The sequence below is a fragment of the Balaenoptera musculus genome, chromosome 10 (genome assembly GCF_009873245.2).
Source record: "Balaenoptera musculus isolate JJ_BM4_2016_0621 chromosome 10, mBalMus1.pri.v3, whole genome shotgun sequence".
NCBI classification, from domain to species: domain Eukaryota; kingdom Metazoa; phylum Chordata; class Mammalia; order Artiodactyla; family Balaenopteridae; genus Balaenoptera; species Balaenoptera musculus.
This window is the reverse complement of record NC_045794.1, coordinates 40367833-40391748: the sequence shown is the minus strand read 5'-3', so window position 1 is coordinate 40391748 and position 23916 is coordinate 40367833. Positions and strand designations below refer to the sequence as shown.

The 23916-nt window shown below is 41.9% G+C and overlaps 1 protein-coding gene and 1 non-coding gene across 3 annotated transcripts in view; both read left to right on the top strand.

Moving 5' to 3' along the window:
* Window positions 1–18503, top strand: part of CERS5 (ceramide synthase 5) — a 36074-nt gene extending 17571 nt beyond the window's left edge. The window contains exons 2-11 of one of the 2 annotated variants that reach the window (XM_036867048.1): window positions 6611–6717; window positions 7329–7459; window positions 8164–8221; window positions 11339–11389; window positions 12076–12168; window positions 13807–13935; window positions 14037–14143; window positions 14949–15105; window positions 15944–16052; window positions 17616–17703. In XM_036867048.1, coding sequence (XP_036722943.1) covers window positions 6611–6717; window positions 7329–7459; window positions 8164–8221; window positions 11339–11389; window positions 12076–12168; window positions 13807–13935; window positions 14037–14143; window positions 14949–15105; window positions 15944–16052; window positions 17616–17623 — 950 coding nt within the window. In that variant the 3' untranslated portion in view covers window positions 17624–17703. Of the gene's footprint in view, window positions 1–6610; window positions 6718–7328; window positions 7460–8163; window positions 8222–11338; window positions 11390–12075; window positions 12169–13806; window positions 13936–14036; window positions 14144–14948; window positions 15106–15943; window positions 16053–17615 lie in introns of both variants that reach the window. The other variant, XM_036867046.1, reaches the window with a different exon arrangement.
* A 3641-nt stretch (window positions 18504–22144) lies between these two features.
* LOC118902945 lies at window positions 22145–22251 on the top strand. Its single transcript, XR_005021655.1, has one exon. It is a non-coding gene; the product is annotated as a U6 spliceosomal RNA (small nuclear RNA).
* Window positions 22252–23916: the final 1665 nt, after the last annotated feature.

The following is a 23916-nucleotide window of genomic DNA, read 5'->3' as shown; positions in this document are numbered from 1 at the left end:
AAAAGAAGGAAAAGGGGGGGGGGGGGCAAGCCAAAAGGAGAGAACAATAACAAAGTATAAAGAATAAAATAAAATTAGAAAAATAAAAGGTTTATTAGGAAAAAATAAAAATATGAAAGAATCAACAACAATGAATCAACAATGTAAACAGAACCCCAATCTAAAAGAGGAAAAAGAAAAGAAAAAAAAAAAAGGCCTTGGCCATGGGGGCGGAGTTTAGGCTGGGGTGGCACTTAGGCAGGGGCAGTGTTTAGGGTGGGGCGGGGCTTAGGCAGGTTGGGGGGGTGACGTTTGAGCATGGGGTGGGGCCTAGGTGGGTGACGTTTAAGCGTGGGGCGTGGCCTCTGCTTGGACCTGTGGGGAAGAGGAGAGGCAGCATGTGGAAAGGAGGACCTGAGGAGTGTGGAGTTCCGAGTTTAGAGGTAGGGCGCTGAGTGAGGGTGTGTGGGTGGGGTTTAGGCCCAGCTCGTTGGAGGGGGTCTCCGAGTGTAGAGTCGGGGCCCTGGGTGGGGGTGTAGGGGCGGGGCTTGGGCTCTGCACGGCAGGAGGGAGGCTCCGAGGGCAGAGGATTAGGCCGGAGAGCCCAACAGGCTTCCCGGTGCCTAAGTGGACAGGGCAAGCACTGGCTCCATTCCTTCGTGCCCCTCCCCCCACCATCTCCCCCAGGGGTCTCCCCCGTCGCCACTGGACCCCTAACCATGGGTGGGTCCCGCTGGGTGTAGGAACTCCTCCCCTCCCCCAGCCACCCCTCGGGGTGCCGGGTCCTGGAGGTCTGGCCTTTACTTTTGCTCCCCCCTTCCCTTCCTCCCACTCCCTCAGGACCCACCGGGCTGGAGGGGGCCTCGGTGGGCAGAGGATCAGGCCCGGGATCTCAGCAGGTGGGCAGGGGAAACCTGGCCATGCTCCCTTTTGATCCTCTGCCCTCCCAATGGTCCCCCAATTTCCCCCTTTTCCCCCTCCCCGAGCCACCCTTCAGGGGCGCCAGTCCCATCCTGCCTCCCACTTCTTCCTCCCCCTCACTACCCCCCACGCACTACCAGATCGCTGGGCTTCCTCCCGTCCCCTTAGGTGTCTGTGGTCCCCCTCTGGTGCCTGGTAGGTGCCCCTAGTTGTGAGGAGACGGAATTCGCATCCTCCTAGTTCGCCATCTTGACTCTGCCCCCGAGTGTCCTTTTTACTTTTTCCTTCTCTTTCAACTCTTTAGAAGCTACTTAATTTTTAATGTGATTGGTTTATTAAGAATTCAGTTGTAGGGAATTCCTGGCAGTCCAGTGGTTACGACTCTGCGCTTTCACTGCCAAGGGATCGGATTCAGTCCCTGGTTGGGGAACTAAGATCCCGCAAACTGAGTGGCACGGCCAAAAAAAAAAAAATCAATTGTAAAGGGAAAGGACTTTCTGAATGTTTCTATGAGATTCTGCATTTGCCTCTAAATATCTCAGCTATCTTCTCTCCATGTTTGTGTGTGTGTGTCTGGTCTGTCTCTCTATGTGGAGGGTGGTGGAGGGAGTATTCAGGTTCAAAATATTTAGTTATTCAATACTCTTCACCTAATGATATACCATCTTCATCAGTCTGTATAAGACCTTTCTCTTTTATTGTATTTTTCCCTTCTTAATCTTTGTTTTCTATTTTCAGTTTCTTTGATGGTTATTTTTCTTCTTTATATATCAATTTTGACATTTTTATGTTTTCCAGAAATTGATCTAAGCCAGTGCTTCCCAACCCAGTCATGTTGCTGCACACATAGAAAATAATATGTGCATGCACAGTGGGATATATGAGGCCAAAGGCTACAGACAAGGGTGTCTGGCTACCACCCACCCCGTGGACCACCCTGAGAGCTAAGAAGCAGTATCTCAACATAAGTATAGCCCATCTGTGTTACTTTCCATGACACACTAGTTTGAGAAGCTCGATCTAGACTTTTGAATATATTTGGTGTATAGTTTCATATCCGTCAATGATGTTACAATGGGTCACAAAGATAGAATTGTTGATATAGCTCCTGTCTTTGGTATGAAAAAGCAAAGCAGTGAGTAATTTCATCTTAATTAACCCAGGCTTAGGTCAGCTGCTGCCATGTATCTGGAGGACAGGAAAGGGGCAGAATGAAATGATCTCCCTAGAGCAGGACAGATACAATACAATCAGGTTGGGTCACTAGACTTATGTTCCTGGAGTGGCAGGTGGAAAGGAGTAGTTTACCATTATAGACCACTAGATGCCTACTTATTCAGATATTCAGGCAAAGTGTAGTCTGGTCTTACAAATTATTTTAAAACTTGGGTAACATTGATACTGGAGAGGACAAAAAATCACAAGATGAGTTTGACAGTGTCGTCCAGCACAGCAGTTTTCAAACTGTGATGTCAGGAATCTTTTACACTATTAAAAATTATCAAGGACCCCAGAGAGTTTTTGTTTATATGGATAATATCTAACAATATGTACTGTTTTAGAAATTAAAATAGAAAATTTTTTTAATTGTATTTATTAATTCACTTATAAGTAACAATACATTGATTGTATTGGTAATATAACTAATGTTTTATGAAAAATTACTTTTCCAAAACAAAAAAAAATGTGAGAATAGCATTATTTCACATTTTTGTGAGTCTCTTTAATATCTGGTAGCTGTAGTCTCATATCAGTTCTGCATTCGATCTGTTGCTATATGTCATGTAAGCTGTGGAAAATTCCACTGTACACTCATGAGAGAATGAGAGAGAAAAGAATTATTATGAAACTATAGAATTATGAGAATAATTTTGACCTTGCAGAGCTCCTGAAAAGGGTCTCAGAGGTCTCCAGGCACGCTTTGAGAAGTGCTGATTTAACAGAAAGGATGAATGCTAATGCTGGGCTCTTTGGAGTTTGACCAACCTATTTTATAAGTTATACTAAATGCCAGGTGAATGATGTGGAATGAACACATGACTAGGTGTGAACTTTCTGAAAGTTCTGATTTGAGGTTTTTTGTTTTTTTTTTTTTTTTTGGTTGCACCACAATGCATGTGGGATCTTAGTTCCCCAACCAGGGATCCAACCTGCGCCCCCTGCAGTGGAAGCATGGAGTCTTAACCACTGGACCGCCAGGGAAGTCCCCTGATTTGAATTTTTTATCACAGAAAAAATTTTTGGGACTTCCCTGGTGGTCCAGTGGGTAGGAATCTGCGCTCCCAATGCAGGGGGCCTGGGTTCGATTCCCGGTCGGTGAACTAGATCCCACAGGCATGCGGCAACTATGAGTTCGCATGCCGCAACTAAGAAAACCCGTGTGCTGCAACTAAACGTACCACAGTGAAGAGCCTTCGTGCTGCAGCTAAGACCTGGTGCAGCCAAATGAATGATTAAATAAATAAATTTTTTTAAAAAATTCTTTTCCAATCATAAGTCCTTATTTTTGGTTTTGTGCTTCATGCTATAGCACAAAATCAGTGCCCAATAAATATTTGTCAAATAAACAAATTTTCTTAGAGTCTTACAGCTGCCACTGACTTGATGCCAGTAGCTTTATGTCTTTCATTGAACTCTGAACTAATGAGGGCAGGATGTGAGCTTATGACAACTCTAGGATATTAAGTCTGCTTCAAGGTCTAGATAATAAAGCAATCTTGGCTTCACCCAAGTGATCAGGGTACAAACCCATCCCTGTTGTGTAAAAGAGGGTTTCTTGCTCTTCTCACTTTGCTGGAGGTACCGTCAGGGAGTACCCACACTGAACTATCTGTTCCTAGTAAAAATAATAATAGCTGCCTTTTAATGAATGTTTACAAAGTGTCAGGTACTGGTTAGGCATGCATCAAGTCATCTCATCTTTAAATAAACCTGTGAAGCAGATATTATTATCCTCATCCTGTAGGTGAGTAGCTTTCACAAAGTCTCTTAGCTGGTAAAATCTGTCTAACCCCAGGGCCTTTAATCACCTGACAGCACTGAGGAAGAGACCTGGATCAGGGAGTAAAAGTAGGAATTGGAAAGGCAGTTTTTTGTTCTTGGATCTACCTCTTCATTCAATTAACATAGGTGAGAGGAGACAGGGAGAGAGGATTCAGTGCTTTTAATCTCTGATATGGCACCAACTAAACAGCAAGAATGGCTGCCTTTTTTAAAAAATTTTTTTCTGGCCGTGCCTGCGGCACGGCACATGGGATTGTAGTTCCCGGACCAGGGTCGAACCTGTGCCCCCTGCAGTGGACGCGCAGAGTCCTAACCACTGGACTATTAGGGAAGTCCCAAGAATGGCTGCCTTAATTACTCTTCTGGATGCTGATCAATGCTGGGTCCAAACTGAGCTCCAACAGAATAAGAGTGGAATTCACTAGACCTGTTCCTTGTCAATTGCTGAGCACTACTGAAGTACAGAACCTTGAAAAATATGAAAATAGAATTCTCTGTGTTCACAAGGAGTTTAAACATGAATGGGGGTTTAAAATATTTGTACACAGAATTATATACTAGGAAGTATAAATTAAAGTATCTGTTAGCACTGGCATTTGAATGAAACTTTATACCACTGGTGCAAAAGAGAGAAAAGAACGGGTTGCAGATGTGGCTTACTTTATCTGAATCAACGCTTCTCCCATGGCTCAGGAACTTTGGTGATAAAGGTAAAAGAAGTTTTCATAGAGGAGGACAATAAAACAAAGTTTCTTGTTTCAGTCCCTCCCTTAGAGATAAATTCTGGATTCGAATGCCGATCAAGAAAATAGGTCAAGAGCATTCCATCTTACGCCTCCCAGTTATAATTTCATCATGAGACTCCCTAAGATGCTAAGAGAGCTAGAACTGGTTTTGACTTATTCTGAAAGTGACTACATAAAGCTTTTCCTAGAGCTGAGGCTCATAAAAATCTATGGTTGTGGAGAACAGAGAGATCTTTCTTGAAGAACCAAGGAATAATTCCTCAATTTTCAAAGATCTAAAAGTTATGTTAGTTATAATCAATGATATAACCATGGAAACTTAGAAAGAGAAAAAAATCTTTATTTTTTAAATTTATTTATTTATTTAATTTATTTTGGCTGCATGGGTCTTCGTTGCTGCACGTGGGCTTTCTCTAGTTGTGGCGAGGGGGGGCTACTCTTTTTTTTTTTTTTTTTTTATAAATTTATTTTTATTTATTTATTCATTTTTGACTGTGTTGGGTCTTCGTTTCTGTGCGAGGGCTTTCTCTAGTTGCGGCGAGCGGGGGCCACTCTTCATCGCGGTGCGCGGGCCTCTCGCTGTCGCGGCCTCTCTTGTTGCAGAGCACAGGCTCCAGATGCGCAGGCTCAGTAATTGTGGCTCACGGGCCTAGTTGCTCCGTGGCATGTGGGATCTTCCCAGACCAGGGCTCGAACCCGTGTCCCCTGCACTGGCAGGCAGATTCTCAACCACTGTGCCACCAGGGAAGCCCACGGGGGCTACTCTTCATTGCAGTGTGCGGGCTTCTCATTGTGGTGGCTTCTCTTGTTGCGGAGCATGGGCTCTAGGCGTGTGGGCTTCAGTAGTTGTGGCACGTGGGCTCAGTAGTTGTGGCTCACGGGCTCTAGAGCTCAGGCTCAGTAGTTGTGGCACATGGGCTTAGTTGCTCCGCGGCATGTGGGATCTTCCCGGACCAGGGATCAAACCCATGTCCCCTGCGTTGGCAGGTGGATTCTTAACCACTGCAGCACCAGGGAAGCCAAAGAAAAAAAATCTTATACGTCATCTCATATAACCCCTTCTTTTAGACGACAAAACCAAAACCCAAGAATTAAGTGACTTGACCAAGTTTATGTGACTTATTAGTGGTAGATCTGGGACTAGAATTGAGTACTAATAGGTAATTTCTTTCTTACCACTCTTCGTAGTTTCCCTATTTCTTTCTTCAGAGCTCCTGAAAGTTCTAAGTATTTCCGTATAGTCTTTTGATTAGGCAGGAAGGTGACCATGACCCGGGATATTTGTGTTTAGGAAGAGCTCAGTCTCAGTTCTACTTTTCCCTCCAATTAAGATCTTCTTGATCATTTGATATAAGGAAAATTACCATTTATTAAGCACTTTCCTTGTGTCACGGTCTTCATATATGTAATATCATAGTACCTGCAAGATTCATGTAAAGTAGACCCGCTTCTAACATTTTAATGGGAATATGAATCCCCTGGGAATCTTGTTAGTGCAGATTCTGATTTTGCTGGTCTGAGATGGGGTTCAAGATTCTGCATTTCTAAAAAGCTTCTAGGAAAAAACAGTAATGCTGTTTATCTGTTGGCCTTATGTTGAGTAGCAAGAATCTTAATCTTATAGATGAAAGAATTGAGCTTTAGCAAGATTAAATAAGTTGCCCAAGTTCATACAGGCAGTAAATGGTAGACTAGTGATTTGATCTAGCTCTCTCTGACTCTAAAGCTCAAGGTGTGATAAGGGAAGCCAGGGAAAAATGGAAAGAGAGCTTATGTTCCAATATTTTCTTCAACAGGTCACTTCTCAAATGAGTCAATGGCAGAATCCAGGACTAATCAAAAAGTCCTGACTCCCAGCCAGTGTTTCCCCTTTTTCCTCTTATCAGTCCCCTAATCAGGATCTTTGCTTCATGCTTAGCAAACCATTTTTAGAATTGGCTTTTGGGTGTTCTCCATTACAGGTATATTTGCCAAACCCTGTGCACTCCATGTTGGCATCCAGGACAGTGGTCCTTATCAGGCCCAACCTAATGCCATCCTTGAAAAGGTGTTCATATCTGTTACCAAGGTAAGTGGGCAAAGAAGCAGAGGAAGATTCGTGTGGGGGTTTATCCCATAGGGCAGGGGAGGATAAAAGAGCAAGTATTTCCAAGGGTAGGGATAGGATGGGATGATCTTTCACATTTGGGGTAGTCCATAGAGCTAATAGGAAAACTTATCCACTCAGGGAAATACCTTTGGCCAGGATCCCTTAAATAAGTCACGTTTACATACATTTGAGTTCTGGGCCTAGCAGCCACCACCACCCCTCCTTCTCCCCCAGACACACATCATATTTTGATTTTGTTTTTCCCTGCTCCAGCTCTTGTCATTACCTAGTTGCATAATCAAATGGAGATGGTACTGATAGCCTTTGCGGTTGGGTTTTAATATCTCTCTTTTTACTTAGCTTGGGCTGAGGGAGAAGACCAAACAAGGATGTGTATAGATGAATGGTAAAGGTCCTTGATGTGTAAAATAGTACTTCGTACTAAAAATGACTTTGGGGATGAAAGCTGGAAAGAAAAACATTACTTAAGTCACTATAGTTACCGCCGCTTTGCCATTCAGCTAGTCAAAGGGATTTAATGAGAGGTTTGAAGAAAAAGGGATGTTCTGACTCTGGTCATACATCTGCAGTATCCTGATGAGAAAAGGCTGGAGGGCCTGTCAAAGCAACTGGACTGGGATGTCCGAAAAATCCAATGCTGGTTTCGCCCATCGGAGGATCAGGACAAGCCCCCAACGCTCACTAAATTCTGTGAAAGCATGTAGGTGTGCAGAAGGAGGTGGGGAGTGAGGAGAAGGGTGGAGTATGACTGGACTAAGGTTTTCTTTTTGGAAATCACTTCTCTTGTTAGGATAACAGTCAATAGATGTGGAGGACTAACTCTGTTATAGGCTGGGAAGAAGAGAACTGGAAGCCTGATCACCCTTAGTTTCTTGGACATGCTTGCCCCCAAGCTAGATGTAGTTCCATTTTGTGCCCCTTTCCCAAATAAATTGGGAATGAATTCCTATACCGGCACTTACATAGGTAGATATGCATACCCTTGTACACCTTGGTAGAGGTAATACCAGCTTGCTCTAAATTGACATTTTAGTGGGAAGCATCCCTTTTCTGGACATGCTATAATCCATTTCACTGGGTTTTTGCCGATTATCCTCTGGACACCGAGCACTGTATTTCTCATTGTCATGCAAAAAAAAAAAATAATAGGCACTATCATCAGGGAGTCTAATATGGAAGAAAAGTTTACTAAAGCCAGTATACACTTGTGGAAATCTATTTTAAACAGAGGCTGGAAGATTTTTATCTCTTTGGCTTTTTCGGTAACAGTATTTGTCCCTATTATGGGAACTTAATTTCTTACCAGTAACTGTCTTATCCCCAAATCTGCTATCTTGACTTCTTTACTTCACAGACTTTCTTTGAGTGAATATGTATCTAAACTTCTACTTCTTGCCCATCCAGGTGGAGATTCACTTTTTATTTATGTATATTCTGCTATGGAGTTAGATTTCTCTGGTCGGTGAGTCTGAAACTTTCTCTGGTTCTCCTTTGGGTTCTAATCATGCCTACATCCCTGAAGATAAGAGGTTAAATACCTTTAATTTTGTCCCTCACTCCTTTTTTTTTTTTCTTGTGATTTTTTTTTTTTCTTGTGATAAGCTAAATAGATTGTCTTCTGTCTGGGGCCTGACATCAGTAAACCTCGTGGGCCTGACATCAGTAACCTCTGACTACTGTTTCTCCCATAAATAATGCTAATAATAAAAAAATTAATTAAATCAGCATAGTACGTGATGGTTTACAAAGCACTTGACAAAATCCTGTTCTTTCAAGGAGGAGACATTACAGAAATGAAGTTAGTAACTCATTAAAGTGGGTAAAACAGGTATTATTCCTGCTTTTCAGTTAATTGTCAGAGTCAAAGAAGAATTTCAGGCTTTTTGATTCATGAGTCCACTTTTTTTTTTTTCACTGTACCACAGTTTTCCTTTAAATGCAATAATTGAGGCTTCAAAATACATGAAACAATAAAGAGGCAAGAAAGAAGGGAAAAGGAAGAGAATAGACAAATATACAATCATATTTGGAGATTTAATACTCTTCGTAATTGACTAAATCACTAGACAAAAATCACTGAAGATGTAGAAGATTTAAACAACACAATCAACCAGTTTGGCCTAATTGACATATATAGGACACCAACAGCTGAAGGATATGTATTATTTTCAAGTGCACATGGAACACCAACTAAGACCATATGTTAGACCAAAAAATTAGTCTCAGCAAATTTTATTTATTTATTTTTTTTTATTTTTTATTTTTTAATAAATTTATTTATTTTTATTTATTTATTATTTTTGGCTGCATTGGGTCCTCATTGCTGCGCGCGGGCTTTCTCTAGTTGCAGCGAGTGGGGGCTACTCTTCGGTGTGGTGCGCGGGGCTTCTCTTGTTGCCAAGCACAAGGCTCTAGAGCACGTGGGCTTCAGTAGGTACGGCGCGTGGGCTCAGTAGTTGTGGCTCGCGGGCTCTAGGCACGTGGGCTCAGTAGTTGTGGCGCACGGGCTTAGTTGCTCTGCGGCACGTGGATCCTCCCGGACCAGGCTTGAACCCGTGTCCCCTGCATTGGCAGGGCGGATTCTTAACGACTGCGCCACCAGGGAAGCCCTCAGCAAATTTTAAAATATTGAAATCTTACAAAATATGTTCTCTGACCATAATGGAATTAAAATAGAAATCAAACTAATAATAAAAGATATCTAGAGAAATATTTGGAAGTTAAACACTCTTCTAAATAACCCAAAGATCAAATAAGAAATCATAGGGAAATAGAAAATATTTTGAATTGGATGATGCTGAAAATACAACATACCAAAATGTGTGGCATGTAGCTAAAGCCATACTTAAGAGGAAATTTATAACTTTAAATGTTTATATTAGAAAAGAGAAAGCTTTAAAATCAATGACCTAAAGTTTTCACTTTAAGATCCAGAAAAAGAAGAGCAAGTAAACCCAAAGTAAGTTAAAGGAAAGGAAAAAGGAAAAAAAAAAGCAAAAATCGATGAAATAGGCATTAGACAAATAATGGAGAAAATTAATAAAGCCAAAAGTTGGTTCTTGAAAGGTTGAATTAAAATTGATAAACGCTTAGAAAAAAAACAAGAAAACAAATTACCAGTATCAGGGAGAAAAAGAGGCTATCACGGGGATTTCCCTGGTTGTCCAATGTTAAGACTCCGCCTTCCAATGCAGGGGGTGTAGGTTCGATCCCTGATTGGGGAACTAAGGTCCCACATGCTGCGGGGGTGTGGCCAAAAATTAAAAAAAAAAAGAAGAAGCTATCACTATATATCCTGTAGACATTGAAAGAATAATAAGACAATATTATGAACAATTTAAATAGTATAAATTCAACAACTTTAGATGAAATGGACTTAATTGAAACTCCATTCGAGATTATTTTGACTTGTGAATCTTTGGCATGGAGAGCTCTCTTTCAGTTATTAAATGAAATCATTGTCTTCCTCAATTCCGACACGCTATGTGAGGTTCCCTGATTCCGTGGTGTCTTCTCCATACACGTAAAAAACACAAACCACAGACAGAGATGCATTAGTTTCTCAGGGACTCAAACTGATGTGGTCCAGGTCTAGATGATGGACATTGATAATATATAATATCAGTTCTGATTAAATGGCCTTGGCTCTGGAGAGTTCACTAGTTGCTGCTGGAATAATACATTCATGAGATATCTTAAAGCCATCCAGAAACACATGCACCCTGGCTTCAAAGATTCAGTGTAATATAGTGATGGGAAGACTCTTGGGGTCCACAGACCTGCAGTCAATTTCTCTTTCTTTGAGATTTGACCCTGAGGAAATTACTTAATCTCTCTGAATCTCAGTTTCACATTTGTAAGGTGGGAATAAAAATGTTTTCTTACAAAAAAAATGGTCATGAAGAACCTAGGAGGGCAAGACAGGAATAAAGAGATGCAGACCTACATAGAACAATGGACTTGAGGATAATGGGAGGGGGAAGGGTAAGCTGGGACAAAGTGAGAGAGTGGCATGGACATATATACACTACCAAATGTAAAATAGTTAGTGGGAAGCAGCCGCATAGCACAGGGAGATCAGCTCGGTGCTTTGTGACCACCTAGAGGGGTGGGATAGGAGAGTGGAAGGGAGGGAGAATGCAAGAGGGAAGAGATATGGGGATATATGTATATGTATCACTGATTCACTTCGTTATAAAGCAGAAACTATATAAAGCAGAAACTAACACACCATTGTAAAGCAATTATACTCCAATAAAGATGTTTAAAAAAAAAAAAAAAAAAGAAATCATTGTCTTCCTGCCTCCCAGTTTCCTATGTATTCCAGGTTGTGATGTTTCCAGAAACTATCCTAGAGCTCTCATTGCTCTTACGTACCTCAAAGCATGGTTTCTCTCTTTGTAATAACACTTTCTTGTTCTAGAAGAAAAGTCTAACCGTTTAGTTACCCTAAATTCTGTCAAGAGGGATTCCTTTTTCTTTCCCAACTCTTTTGCCCCAAGCATAGAGAGAAAGGGATTATATAGATGAGCCAGGGGAGAATACTAAAGGCTGACTTGGATTATCTGTTTTCTCTTAGTCGCCTTGGTTCTGGGACACCCGACAATGCTGGCACAGTTACCCTTATCAGGTAGGATCTGAGCCCTTTCAAGACAGGGGTCTTATGTGTGTGTGTAAGATGGGGTTGGGGAGAGTACATTGACAGTCCCAAGGGAAGATGGCACATTTCCTTGGGATTCTTGAGGGATTAGGGACTGAGTCTCTTTGAGTCATATATTCAGGGTATCTATTTTTGGGGTCCCCATAGCAGTGAAATCCAGTGATCTGTTTGTTCCAGGTTCCTATATTCACCCTAATTGGGCTGGAAAGAAAAACAGCTTCCTGGCACTTAATGAGGTGCTTTCTGGTTCATGTGTCCCTTTTGAATCCTCAAGATTTTCTACTATGGTTCTAGTCCATAGTAGAAAATGTCAGGGGGCTGCTAACAGTAGAAGAAAGAAAGGCCTCAGTGTATTTAATCCCCTGAAAAGCACTAATTGCCCAGAATTCTAGACACACTGATTTGATTGTGCTATAGTATGTGTTAACCTTATCTGATCTCTGAAAGATGAGAGCTGAAGATGTGTGTGTGGAAGGGAAGAGGTTTAAGTCTCCGCACCAATCCAAGGTCTGTTAGCTATTGCAGATCTTGGAAGATGATGGAGAGGAAAGTTATTTAATAATTTGGGGTATGGGTCCTCTGAGACGGAGAAATTTGGGGAGATGGAATGAGTCTTTGACTAGCTGGTATTCTAACTACTTCTTTCTCTCTTCCAGCCTCTCACAAATGGGCTTTATTACTATTATATCATGGAATTGGCTTTCTATTGGTCTCTTATGTTTTCTCAGTTTACAGACATTAAAAGAAAGGTAAGGACATTGGCTCCCTCAACTCCCTGACTTATTGCATCCTCCTTTCCAGCAGCTATCATTATTGTCATTGTGATAGATTCTCTGCCTTGATTGGGACCACGGAAGAGGGAGAAAGTAGGTTTAATGGGACTTTAGCTCTTTGTAATGTTCTCAGAAGTGAGACCTGACTAATGATGAAGTATATTTGAGGCATTCAGGGCAGCCCAGGATGAAAACAGTTAACCATCTAAGAAGCATACCCTTTTCCTCATTTTCTCCAAGGTTCTAACATATCCAAAGCTCAGGAAACTTAGTCTGAGCTTTGTCCCTAAGCTCAGGACATAGGGATAGTAAGCCCTGATCCAGGAAAAGCCTTGATTCCAGAAAAGCTAGATCTGGCTTTTGTTTGGCACTAGGGACCCTTGTTCCCTCTCTGTTCTCCCTTCTTGGTGACCCCACTTACTTAAAGAATGTCAATTGGAAGGGGTTTTAGATGATTTAGTTTACCGTTTTCTTACTGTTTAGGAAACGAGATTCAGAGAAGTGAGTTGACTTGCCCACAGAGTGGCAAGTTGGAAATGACTTAAGTTTTTTATAAGCAGACAGAAAGGGCAGAATCTTCACCTTTTATTGGTGTCCTGACATAACTGACATAATGCAGTTCCAGCAGCTCTAACCCTAATCTGTCACTAACTCGTGGTTATCTTTGGTAAGGAAAATCAGGGTTAGCCTTTGTGGGAATGGATTGAAATTGATCTGGGTTATTAGTTGTTGTGTAACCTAGAAGCTTGATACACAATTCAGATGCCTTTCACCCTCCTATGATTAGGAGACACAGGTCTCCTTACTAAAATTTTATTTTAATGCATGACACATATAAAAAGGTTTCTAATACATATGTTGGTTTTAAAACATTCTAGAATGTGTATTTGTAAACTCATCCCCAACTCAAGAGCTAAAATACACCATTGTATCTGTCTCTGTGGAGAGCACAGACTTTATATCCTTGCTTCTCTGATGCAAATTTACCTGCCCTCTCCCACCCTCTCTCCCTCACTGGGCTGGAAAGTATTTATTAGATATGTCTAATAACTCAGGTATTTAGAGATTTCTCCAGGACTAACCTTGGCATTTGAACCCAAGAGGAAGTTTGAGCTTTAAATCTGAAAGCAGGAAGTGCTTGTAGTAAGATGGATTGTTTAGCATGTCTCTGAAATGTTTTGGAATAGTTTAGCTTTGCCCCCTTCACAAACCTCCCCTTTCCATTAGGTCCCTTTGGTTGAAATTTCCTTCATCAAAGCAGAAGAGTCTTAGACTTTCAAGGATATCTGAAATATCTAAGGCTTGTATGCCTTACTACCACCTGGGAAATTATTTCCAAGTGTCAGCTCAGCATCCAAGCTCTACATGTTCTGCAACTACCAAAGAAAATTATTCTTTTCTGTGTTTTGAGCTATATTAACGTAGATTATGGGTCAGTCATTGACGTAGAGAGTTTTGGGTCAAATGTTAGGCAGCTCCTGAGGGAGAATTTAAACAAAATGGAACTTCTAAGGGGTGGGATAAGACCCTCTGAGAACAGTGCAGGACATTGAGTTGGCCGGCAGCTCTATGGCCTTGCCTTTACTTGCCTGTTTTATTTCCATTCCTTCCTAGGACTTCCTGATCATGTTTGTGCATCACTTGGCCACCATTGGGCTCATTACCTTCTCCTACATCAACAACATGGTTCGAGTGGGAACTCTGGTCATGTGTCTACATGATGCCTCAGACTTCTTGCTGGAGGTAAGACCCCAATCCCCCTTTCCTCACTATTCCTCTTTCTTTACTTTTCTTCCTGAGAACTGGCTTTCTCCCCAGCTCAATTCTTGTCTTCCTTTCTCCAGGCAGCCAAGCTGGCCAATTATGCCAAGTATCAGCGTCTCTGTGACACCCTTTTTGTGATCTTCAGTGCTATTTTTGTGGTGACTCGTCTAGGAATCTATCCATTCTGGTAAGTGTTAGGGCTGTGGAGCTACGGTAGATACGTAGCCATAAACTGGTGATACCTTTCACCAGTTTAGGGAACAGACCACCAAGGTTCCCTAACCCTAAATATTGCTCTGCTTCTTCCTTGACCTAACCTCACCCTTTATGGACTCTCAAAGGACCTCATTTCCCTTGCACAGTATTTCTAGTGAGGTGTGATCTAGACTGAGAGCATCCAGCTCACTTAGCTGTGGCTCTCCTGACTCATCTCTGAGGAGCAGTCTTCATTTTATGCCTAAGTAATTCCTTTGCCTTCTTTTGTACTGATTACAAAATTCTCAGGCTCTTGCTTGTTTTCCTGCTCTATACCCTGTCTCCCACTCTGACCAACACACACATACACCACTCTCACTTCTACACTCACTACTTTATGATACAAAGTCATTGACTCTGTGGGTTGGAGATTCTCCTTAGTCTGAGGGAATCAGCTACCAGCTGTCCTATATGTGCCTGAGGATCTGAGTAATTCCTAGGATTATGATTAAAATTGGTGTCCCAAATTTGTGAAACTCTGTATATTTGAAGTGATTAATAATATGACTTATTCTATCAGTTGCTAAGATTTCTATATCTTTCCTTATCCCTAAAGATAGAAAACTCCATGGGCCCCTTTCTTTATTCTTTTCTCACTGTGGATGAATATCTCTGGAACTTCAGCTGATAGAAGGTATGGGGAGAAAACACAAGGTTCTGCTTTCCAGGGAATTCAGCTTCATCCCTATCTGTCTGGCTTTGACTCTGGAATCTGACCATTGGCCTCCCTCTTACAGGATTCTGAACACGACCCTCTTTGAGAGTTGGGAGATGATCGGGCCCTATCCCTCCTGGTGGCTCTTCAATGGCCTTCTCCTGATCCTACAGGTTCTGCATGTCATCTGGTCCTACCTAATTGCACGAATTGCTTTCAAAGCCTTGATCCGAGGAAAGGTGAGGATGAAAGATGGCTTCTTTCTTTGGGGCTGGGTGGGAAAATAGGTATTACCCAGCAAAGAGCCTAGGGCTCCAAAGTTTCCATCTTTTCTTTAAGTATGAGTGTTTAGCCATCTAAGACATGACTTAGATGTCAGAGGAAGGATCTGCCTTCTTCCTGTCCCTTAGGAATGACCACTGTAAAATAATAAACAGGATTAGGTTTGGAGACGACCTCAACCATTTCCTACCCCTTACCTACCTACTTCGTGGATTTCATATTTTTGTTTTTAGCATGGGAGCCTTTTTTCAAAGGAAATCATATGCAGAGCTCCAAGATATAAACTGTATAAAAGCAGAGATGTTAGACTGCCTAGGAGTAGTTTGGTAAGTCGCAAGCCACCCCAAGATGGCCACACTGTGATGTTCAAGATATGGTTTATGTAAGGGACTAAGTACCAATCTCACCTTACTGTTGGATGAGGCAGGGGTCTTAAGTGAGATAGGTCTTCAGGGTTTCAAATACCCATCTTATGCCAAGAGCCCAAAAGCACAAAGAAAGATCATTCAGTGATAAAACTCATAACTGAATTTTGCAAATTCTGAAGCAATCAGACTGTGATTAGCCTGCAGGTTGGGGATTCAGGCTTTGGTAATACACAATCCCAAGGGGAGGGGCTCTGGTAGAGGATACACTGACTCTAGGACAAAGGGATGGAATGTTTCCCAGGAATATATGATCCCTTGTGTCACTATTCTTTATGGCTGCAATTGGTTTCAGAACTTGCTCAGTGTGCCTGTGCATCTTGCTGTAGCTACTGGACATCTCTCTTCTCCCCTGCTCTTTCCTGACCAGGTGACCTATCCAGGAAGGATTAGACCCAGACTCTGTACTCTCCACTCTTTTCTCACCTCCTTCCTTTTTTCTATGCCTGGTGGGAGCTGGACAGTTTCATCTCTTGCATGTAAGTGTATCTGTGCTTCTAGTGTTCAGTGAAGCATGTCTGTCTGAATGTGTTTCTCTTCCTTCCTGCTTTCCTTTCTGTTTCCCTGGGTTGTATCAGAGCATGTATCTCTGCTGACTCCAGCTACGGTGCAGGTCGGATGAATGGTCACATGGGAGGCAGCTACTGGCTGAAGAGTGAGGTGGTTGGTATGGGGACTTCAGCATAGACGGACTTGTAGGGCTGCTGGCAACCTACTCCTCTGGGCCTCCCCACATCTGCACTCCTGTGACTAGGGGGTGTGCAGGGCACTGAGGAGAATCAAAGAAGCAAATATTTTCACTTCTTTAAAAAACTCTGCCATTTTATATTGAGCTCAGGTTGGGCCATTGTTGCATGGAGCTCAAGTTGCCAGATTCTTTTTCCTAAACTGAGGCAAGATTAGAGTCTACTCATTTTTTTTTCCCTTTCTGTTTTCCTTTCCTTCCCACCCACCCACCGCCCCCCTCCTTTTTGAGCCTCCCTTTCCCTCAAATCTAGACACACTGCCCTCTGGTGGAAATTTCCTAAAGATCAGATAATCAGTTCGTTATCTGGGTTCAGAGGTCGATAGCTATAATAAACCATAGAATCTTAGAGCTAACCAAAGCAATTACTCCACCCCTTGGCAACAGCAATTGTAGTTTTGTTTCCTTCTCACCCCCTTCTCTTAGTTACTTTAAAAAAAAAAAAAACCCACACATTTATTATCCTTCAGTTCGGGAGGGCAAAAGTCTGACATAGGTTTCACTGGGTTTCTCTCCTTTACTTTTATGGTCCACGGTAGAGAATCTGAAATACTTTGCTTGGCATGCAGGATAGTTCAGATTGAAAAACACTGCTCTAATCCAAATCCTTCGTTTGAAAATATAGAACAAAAAGCTCAGGTTGAAAGGCAAAGAGTCATAGAGAGTAGCATGATTGGGACTGGGAATTTTTACTCGCTGACTGCCAGTCTGCTTTTCTTTTCACCATACTGTGTATCTTGGGGTTGCTCAAGAGGAGTAACTATCAACACCCTATGACACTAGTCATAGGGTGTTGATAGTTGAGCCCAGGAAGAGCCCAGTTGTGGTTCAGCTTTGGGGATAAAGCAAAACTCTGAATAACCAAAACTGCAGTGGCCACACCACCAGAAGACAGAAGCAGTGATGACAGCCATATGTATTGTTTGTGTTGGCCTTTTCTTTTTTGAGGTACAGGAGGAGAAAGGGTGTCTGTGGAGTTTCCTTCAAACCTAAACCATGACTGGGTGAATGATTTCAGCTCTTTTAGGCTGGTCCTGAAAGATAAACTCCTCTACCAAGATGGCTACTTATTCCATTGAGAACGGAATTAGAGATGATGAGAGAGAAACCCAGAAAGCAGGCAAAGGATATTCACAACAGTCTCTGTGGTCCAGATAGTATTTTGAGTCAGGTGCCACCAGAAAGTAGGCCAGATTGGGAGCAATGCCCAAACATGGGCTCTGTGGGCTTTGTCTGTCTTATGATTCTAGAAAAGTTCTGTCCTTACCTTTTCTACGTTTGGCCCCATCCCACCCAGGTATCTAAGGATGATCGCAGTGATGTGGAGAGCAGCTCAGAAGAAGAAGATATGACCAGTAGCACAAAAGGCCCCTGTGGCCGCAGCTCCAGCAATGGTGCCGGTCGGGTGAATGGTCACATGGGAGGCAGCTACTGGCTGAAGAGTAAGGTGGTTGGTATGGGGACTTCAGCATAGACGGACTTGTAGGGCTGCTGGCAACCTACTCCTCTGGGCCTCCCCGCATCTGCACTCCTGTGACTAGGGGGTGTGCAGGGCACTGAGGAGAATCAAAGAAGCAAATATTTTCACTTTTTTTAAAAAAACTCTGCCATTTTGTATTTAATAGCCTCCAGGTTCTTTCAGTAATGTTATTTGCTCTGTGTGTGTGCGTGCGTGTGTGCATATGTGCGCACATGTGCATATGTATTTGTGCATATGCGTGAGTTTCGTTGCCTAGGTTGGGGCACAAGCCTGGTCCCCTTTGAACCCACCTCAATCCCAGATTTGGCTGCATCTTGAATTATGCTGGCTCCAGAGAGTCCCCTCCCTTGTTGCCCATGGCTCTTGAAGCTCTGGGCATCTGAATGGAGCAGCTAAGTTCAGCTCCAGGTTTCTGCACTGTTCCTCCTTTGGAGCTGGAATGTTTCACGTGACGTTATATAGAAACAGACAACCATGAATGGATGGCCAGGATTGCTGTGGCCCCTAGTTAGGTCCCCTTCCTGCCACCTGGTAGTGATGGACAGCTGCTGATAGATACCCTGCTCTTTATTCAGTGGTACGCAGGGAGTGGGGGGGTGGGAGGAGCAGGTGAGCTGAGGGCTGGAGGACAGCAGCCACTGGGTGAGCTGTTAACGGTTTATACTATTGTTTACTCTTCTGTGATTAAAAGTGCTTCAACCCTCATCTGCTGTCTCAACCTCTTTAGTGACTGTCCCCAATCCCCTGAACCCATAATCTAATTAAGAACTTTTTCAGGTCTGATTCTAGAGGCCATTGGACACCAAGTGTTTCCTTTCTGTGCATGCTGGAAAGAGAGTGCCTGCATTTTAGGGCTTTATATTTTAAGAAAAAATAAACACGTGTAGTGACCATAAGAAAAAATACTGAGCAGATGAAAGCATGTATATTACTAAAGCAACAAAGGCTGTGGTTGAAGAGCTAAGACACCTTGAGTATTTCCTGTATTTCCCATTTTATTGAATACAGAGACTGCCAGTTAACATCTTAAGATTGTGATAAGTGAGTCTAAGCAGATGTGTTCTCTTTTAGTTCTGTTTTCTCTTTTAGCCGATGGAGAAACAGTCTTCCTAATCTAGATTTTTCTCTAGTTGAGGTCAAGGCAAAATTACTAATAGTAGTATTCATCTCTTAGAATAGTTTTCCATTTAGTGAATATTCAGATTACCAAAATATTTCCAGATATTTGTGTACATTAAGACATATGGTGTGCTTCATTGTTAGGGAGATGAATAAAAATTGAAAGAAGTAGGTTATTCCAAGAATCAGATAATTCATTTGATGTTCATTGACATTATTGGGATATTGACTCTACTAAACTTACTGAGTGGCTGGATTTGAAAAAGACTTATAGGGCATGGAAAAATTAAGTTCTAAAAGGTTTTACATAGTTATTTGGTCAGAGCTAGTCAGGAAGACTAAAAGACTAGGGTCTTACATTTAGTTCCTCAATTTGCCATATTGTTGAATAAATTAGTAATTATGAAATATGAATGAAAATGCTTTTGAAAGTCAGACAAGGTATGTATATTGCCTTTTGAAATTTGAACAATTGCTTTGTAAATACAATCTGAATTAGTTGGCCCAGTTAATCTGACACAAGGTGCAACCAAGTGGTATAATAATTAAAGTAATAATTGCTAACACATAGCTCTTTATTACATGCCAAGTACTGTATTAAGCACTTTACATATGATTAAAATACAGCAAAATAGGTTAACTTGCCTAAATTCAAACAGCTAGTAAAGAATCAAACTCAGAGTCTCTATTCTTAACCACTATACTGTAACACTTCCCAAGACTTCGTATGAGGAAAAATAGTTGTTGAAGAAACGTTTAGCCAGAGGCATAGACTGATTAGAGTTAGCCTTGGATGAGTGAATTGACATTAGGGTCAGTTATAGGAACAGGGTCTTGTTCTGAAGAGGAACTATATGCATATAGTTAGAGTGGGAGATGAGAGAGAGGTTGCTAGGGAGTTTGAATACAGAGCCGGAAGATAATAGTGTTAACGGGGGGCAGCAAGACTGTCATGAGGCCAGTTTTATAGATGGCCTGGGAAGGTTTTATGCCTGAGAGGAAGGCCCCAAATCAGTGCAGAGCAGGTTAGATGCAGACCCATCATCCCTACCCGAGAACTAGGAATATTTGTAAGAGAAGCAAGGCATTACCTCTCCTCTGTTGAATGTAAAAGAGTTTTAACTTTATTATTTATTGAAAAGATAACACGTTTGTATAGTGCTTAACTGCTCTGAAGATGATTTCACAACATCAAAACGTGAACTTCAGAACACTTCTGTAAAAGTAGGGATTATTATCCCCATTCCGTAAATGAATGTTCTGATTGTCTATTACTATGTAACTAACCACCTGAAAACATAGTGGCTTGAAAGAACAATTATTATTTCTCATGGTTTGGTTGGTTGAATGAGCGCAGTTGGAAATATCTCATGTGGTTGCAGTCAGATGGCAGCTGGGAATGGAGTAGTTTAAAGACTCAACTGAGCTGGATGTCAAAGGTGATTAACTAGTGTGGCTAGAAGTTAATGCTGGCTGTTCCCTAAGAACTCTGTCGGGGCTGTCAACTAACGTACCTAAACATGACCTTTCCATGCCTTGGGTGGTTGCATTCCATGATGCAGGGAGCAGAAGTCACTAGGCCAATTAAGAATGTTGACTGGGAGAATTCCCTGGTGGTCTAGTGGTTAGAGCCGCCAGCGCTTTCCCTGGTGGCCCAGGTTCAATCCCTGGTAGGGGAGCTAACATCCTGCAAGCCGAGCGGTGTGGCCAGGAAAAAAAAGAAGAATGTTGACTGGAACTGGCACACATTACTCCACTATATCCTGTTGATCAAAGTAGTCACAGGGACCACCTAGATACAAGGGGGTGGTGAGATAGATTCTACCTCTTGAAGCAGTGGCGAGGTCACTGCAGAAGAGCATGGGCAATGGGAGGTATGGTTGCATTCACCTTTGAAAAATTCAGTCTGCCACAGTGAGAAAATTGAGTCTCAGAAGTTGTTCAAAAAACACAAACATCTTAGATTGCCTATAATGTATCATGAGCTTTTGCATTATCACAATCCTAAAAATAATCATATGAGTTTGGTTAGTGGGTGATAGTATGCTGATTTTAAACCAAGTTCTTCAGACTTTAGATCCAGTATGCCTGCAGGAAGATATTTTCAGTTCAATAAAATATTTATTTAGTGCCTACTTTACGATAGGCACTGTGGCAGAGAAGCTGGGGACACAAAGATGAACAAGATCTGGTTTCTACTTCAAAGATCTCAGACTGCAGTTAGGAAAGGAAAAAAAAAATGATACAATGTGATAACTATTCTAAATTATTCTTGGCAAGGTGGGAGAAAACTTGAAAGTGGAGCTGGGCCATTAAAGATGAGTAGAGGGCTTCCCTGGTGGCGCAGTGGTTAAGAATCCGCCTGCCAATGCAGGGGACATGGGTTCGAGCCCTGGTCTGGGAAGATCCCACATGCCGTGGAGCAACTAAGCCCATGCGCCACAACTACTGAAGTCCGCGCACCTAGAGCCCTTGCTCCACAACAAGAGAAGCCATCCCAAAGAGAAGCCCGCACACCACAACGAAGAGTATCCCCCACTGGCTGCAACTAGAGAAAACCCGCCCACAGCAATGAAGACCCAACGCAGCCAAAAAGAAATAAATAAATAAACTAAAAAATAAATAAATAAATAAAAGATGAGTAGAGCTTTGCCAGGAAAACAGGAATAGGAAGGTGTTATGTTTGGAAGAGATGGGAGTATATGAAGGCTATCAGTTCTGTCTTAATGTAGACTAAAATAACCTGAGACAAACATCCAGGAATGGTGGATAAAGTTGTGGTTTTTTTTTTTTTTTCTTTAATGCACAGCTGAGCTTCCAAGAAAGGGACACAAAAGATGCAAAGGTATTGAAAACTAGAGCAGAAGGCAAAACAGCTGATGCAGTTACTGAAGGGAGAGGAGAATATAACCTAAGGACTTGGGTTTTAATGCTGACAAGAGACAAGATTGTGGCCCCATGCAGGAAGCTGGAACTGAGACCTCCAGTTAAAGCTGGGACCCGGAAAGAGCAACAGCAAAAGGGGGAAACTATCAAAAATTCACACAGTTGGCAAAAGGAGAAAGCAAAGAAATTTGAATGCTTGTGTAGTCAGGATGCTCTTGAGAATTTTCTCAAGTTCTGGGCCCACACTTCATGTGAATCTGAGAACCTGAATGTATACTTCCTGTGTGGTCTGGGAAACATGACAACCTCCAACCCCGTCCCCAGGTAAGAACTTGCAGGAAGTGCTCGCTTCGGCAGCACATATACTAAAATTGGAACGATACAGAGAAGATTAGCATGGCCCCTGCGCAAGGATGACACGCAAATTCGTGAAGCGTTCCATGTTTTTAACCTAAATGTCCATCATCGGATGAATGGATAAAGATGTGGCACATATATACAATGGAATATTACTCAGCCATAAAAAGAAACGAAATGGAGTTATTTGTAGTGAGGTGGATGGAGTCAGAGTCTGTCATACAGAGTGAAGTAAGTCAGAAAGAGATAAACAAATACAGTATGCTAACACATATATATGGAATCTAAGGGAAAAAAAAAAAGGTCATGAAGAACCTAGTGGCAAGACGGGAATAAAGACACAGACCTACTAGAGAATGGACTTGAGGATATGGGGAGGGGGAAGGGTAAGACGTGACAAAGTGAGAGAGTGGCATGGACATATATACACTACCGGGTGTTAAGTGGATGGCTGGTGGGAGGCAGCCACGCAGCACAGGGAGATCAGCTCTGTGCTTTGTGGCCACCTAGAGGGGTGGGATGGGGAGGGTGGGAAGGAGGGAGATGCAGGAGGGAGGAGATACGGGAATGTATGTATATGTATAGCTGATTCACTTTGTTATAGAGCAGAAACTGACACACCATTGTGAAGCAATTATACTCCAATAAAGATGTTAAAAAAAAAAAAAACTTGCAGGAAAATTGATTTCAGATCAATTACCTATGGGACTGCTCTGGAAAGACCTGTACATGATGATGCAGACAATGTGGGATTCTTACACTACCACCACCACCCCCCACCAAATAAAAAAGTTCCAAAAGATTTCCTCAAACCTGCGGCACATATAACTAACAAAATACAAGTATCCAGAGTATGAATAATTTAAAAAATGACAAAGACAACCAATAGCAAGAAAAGGAGAGGGGGAGGGAGCAAAGGATATGAATAGGTAATTCCTAGAGGGTGAATATGCCAATGGATAATCAATAAAAAGGTGATCACCTTACTGGAAATCCATGATATGTAAATTAAAATGAATAGAAACCCCTTGACACCAACAGAATGAGGAAATGTTGCTGGTGAGAGTGACATTGACATAACTGCTTTGGAAAAGCAACTTAACTAGTAAAGCTAAATCTTAGTAATTGGTCTTTTATAGAAACTAGTACAAGGATACTCATTGCATTGCTGTTTATAAGAGGGAAAAAGTGGAAGAGACTCAGTGATCTTTCACTAGAGGAATGGAATAAAATTGATTTACTCGTATAATTGGAATATTATACAGCAATTAAAATGAAGAGCTAAGTTTTCCTGTTAATATGGATCTATTAGTCTGAACCAGTAGGGCATATATATATTTATGTATAAATTTTAAAAAAAATTTATTATAGGGAATTGGTTCATATGGTTTTGGAGGCTGAGAAATCTCAGGATCTGCAGTCAGCAAGCTGGAGATCCGGGAAGGCTGATGGTATAGTTCCAATCTGAGTCCAAAAGCCTGACAACCAGGAAAGCTGGTGGTGTAAGTCACAGTCCAACTCTATAGGCAGGAGAAGACCAGTGTCCAGCTCAAAGACAGTCAAGTAGAAAGACTGCCCTCTTACTCCATCTTTTTTTAAAAATTAAAGTATTGTTGATTTATATCAGCTTCAGGTATATATTTTTTAGATTCCACATATAAGTGACAACATAGAGTATTTGTCTTTCTCTACCGTATTTCACTTAGCATAATACCCTCCAGGTCCATCTGTGTTGTTGCAAATGGCAAATTTTCAT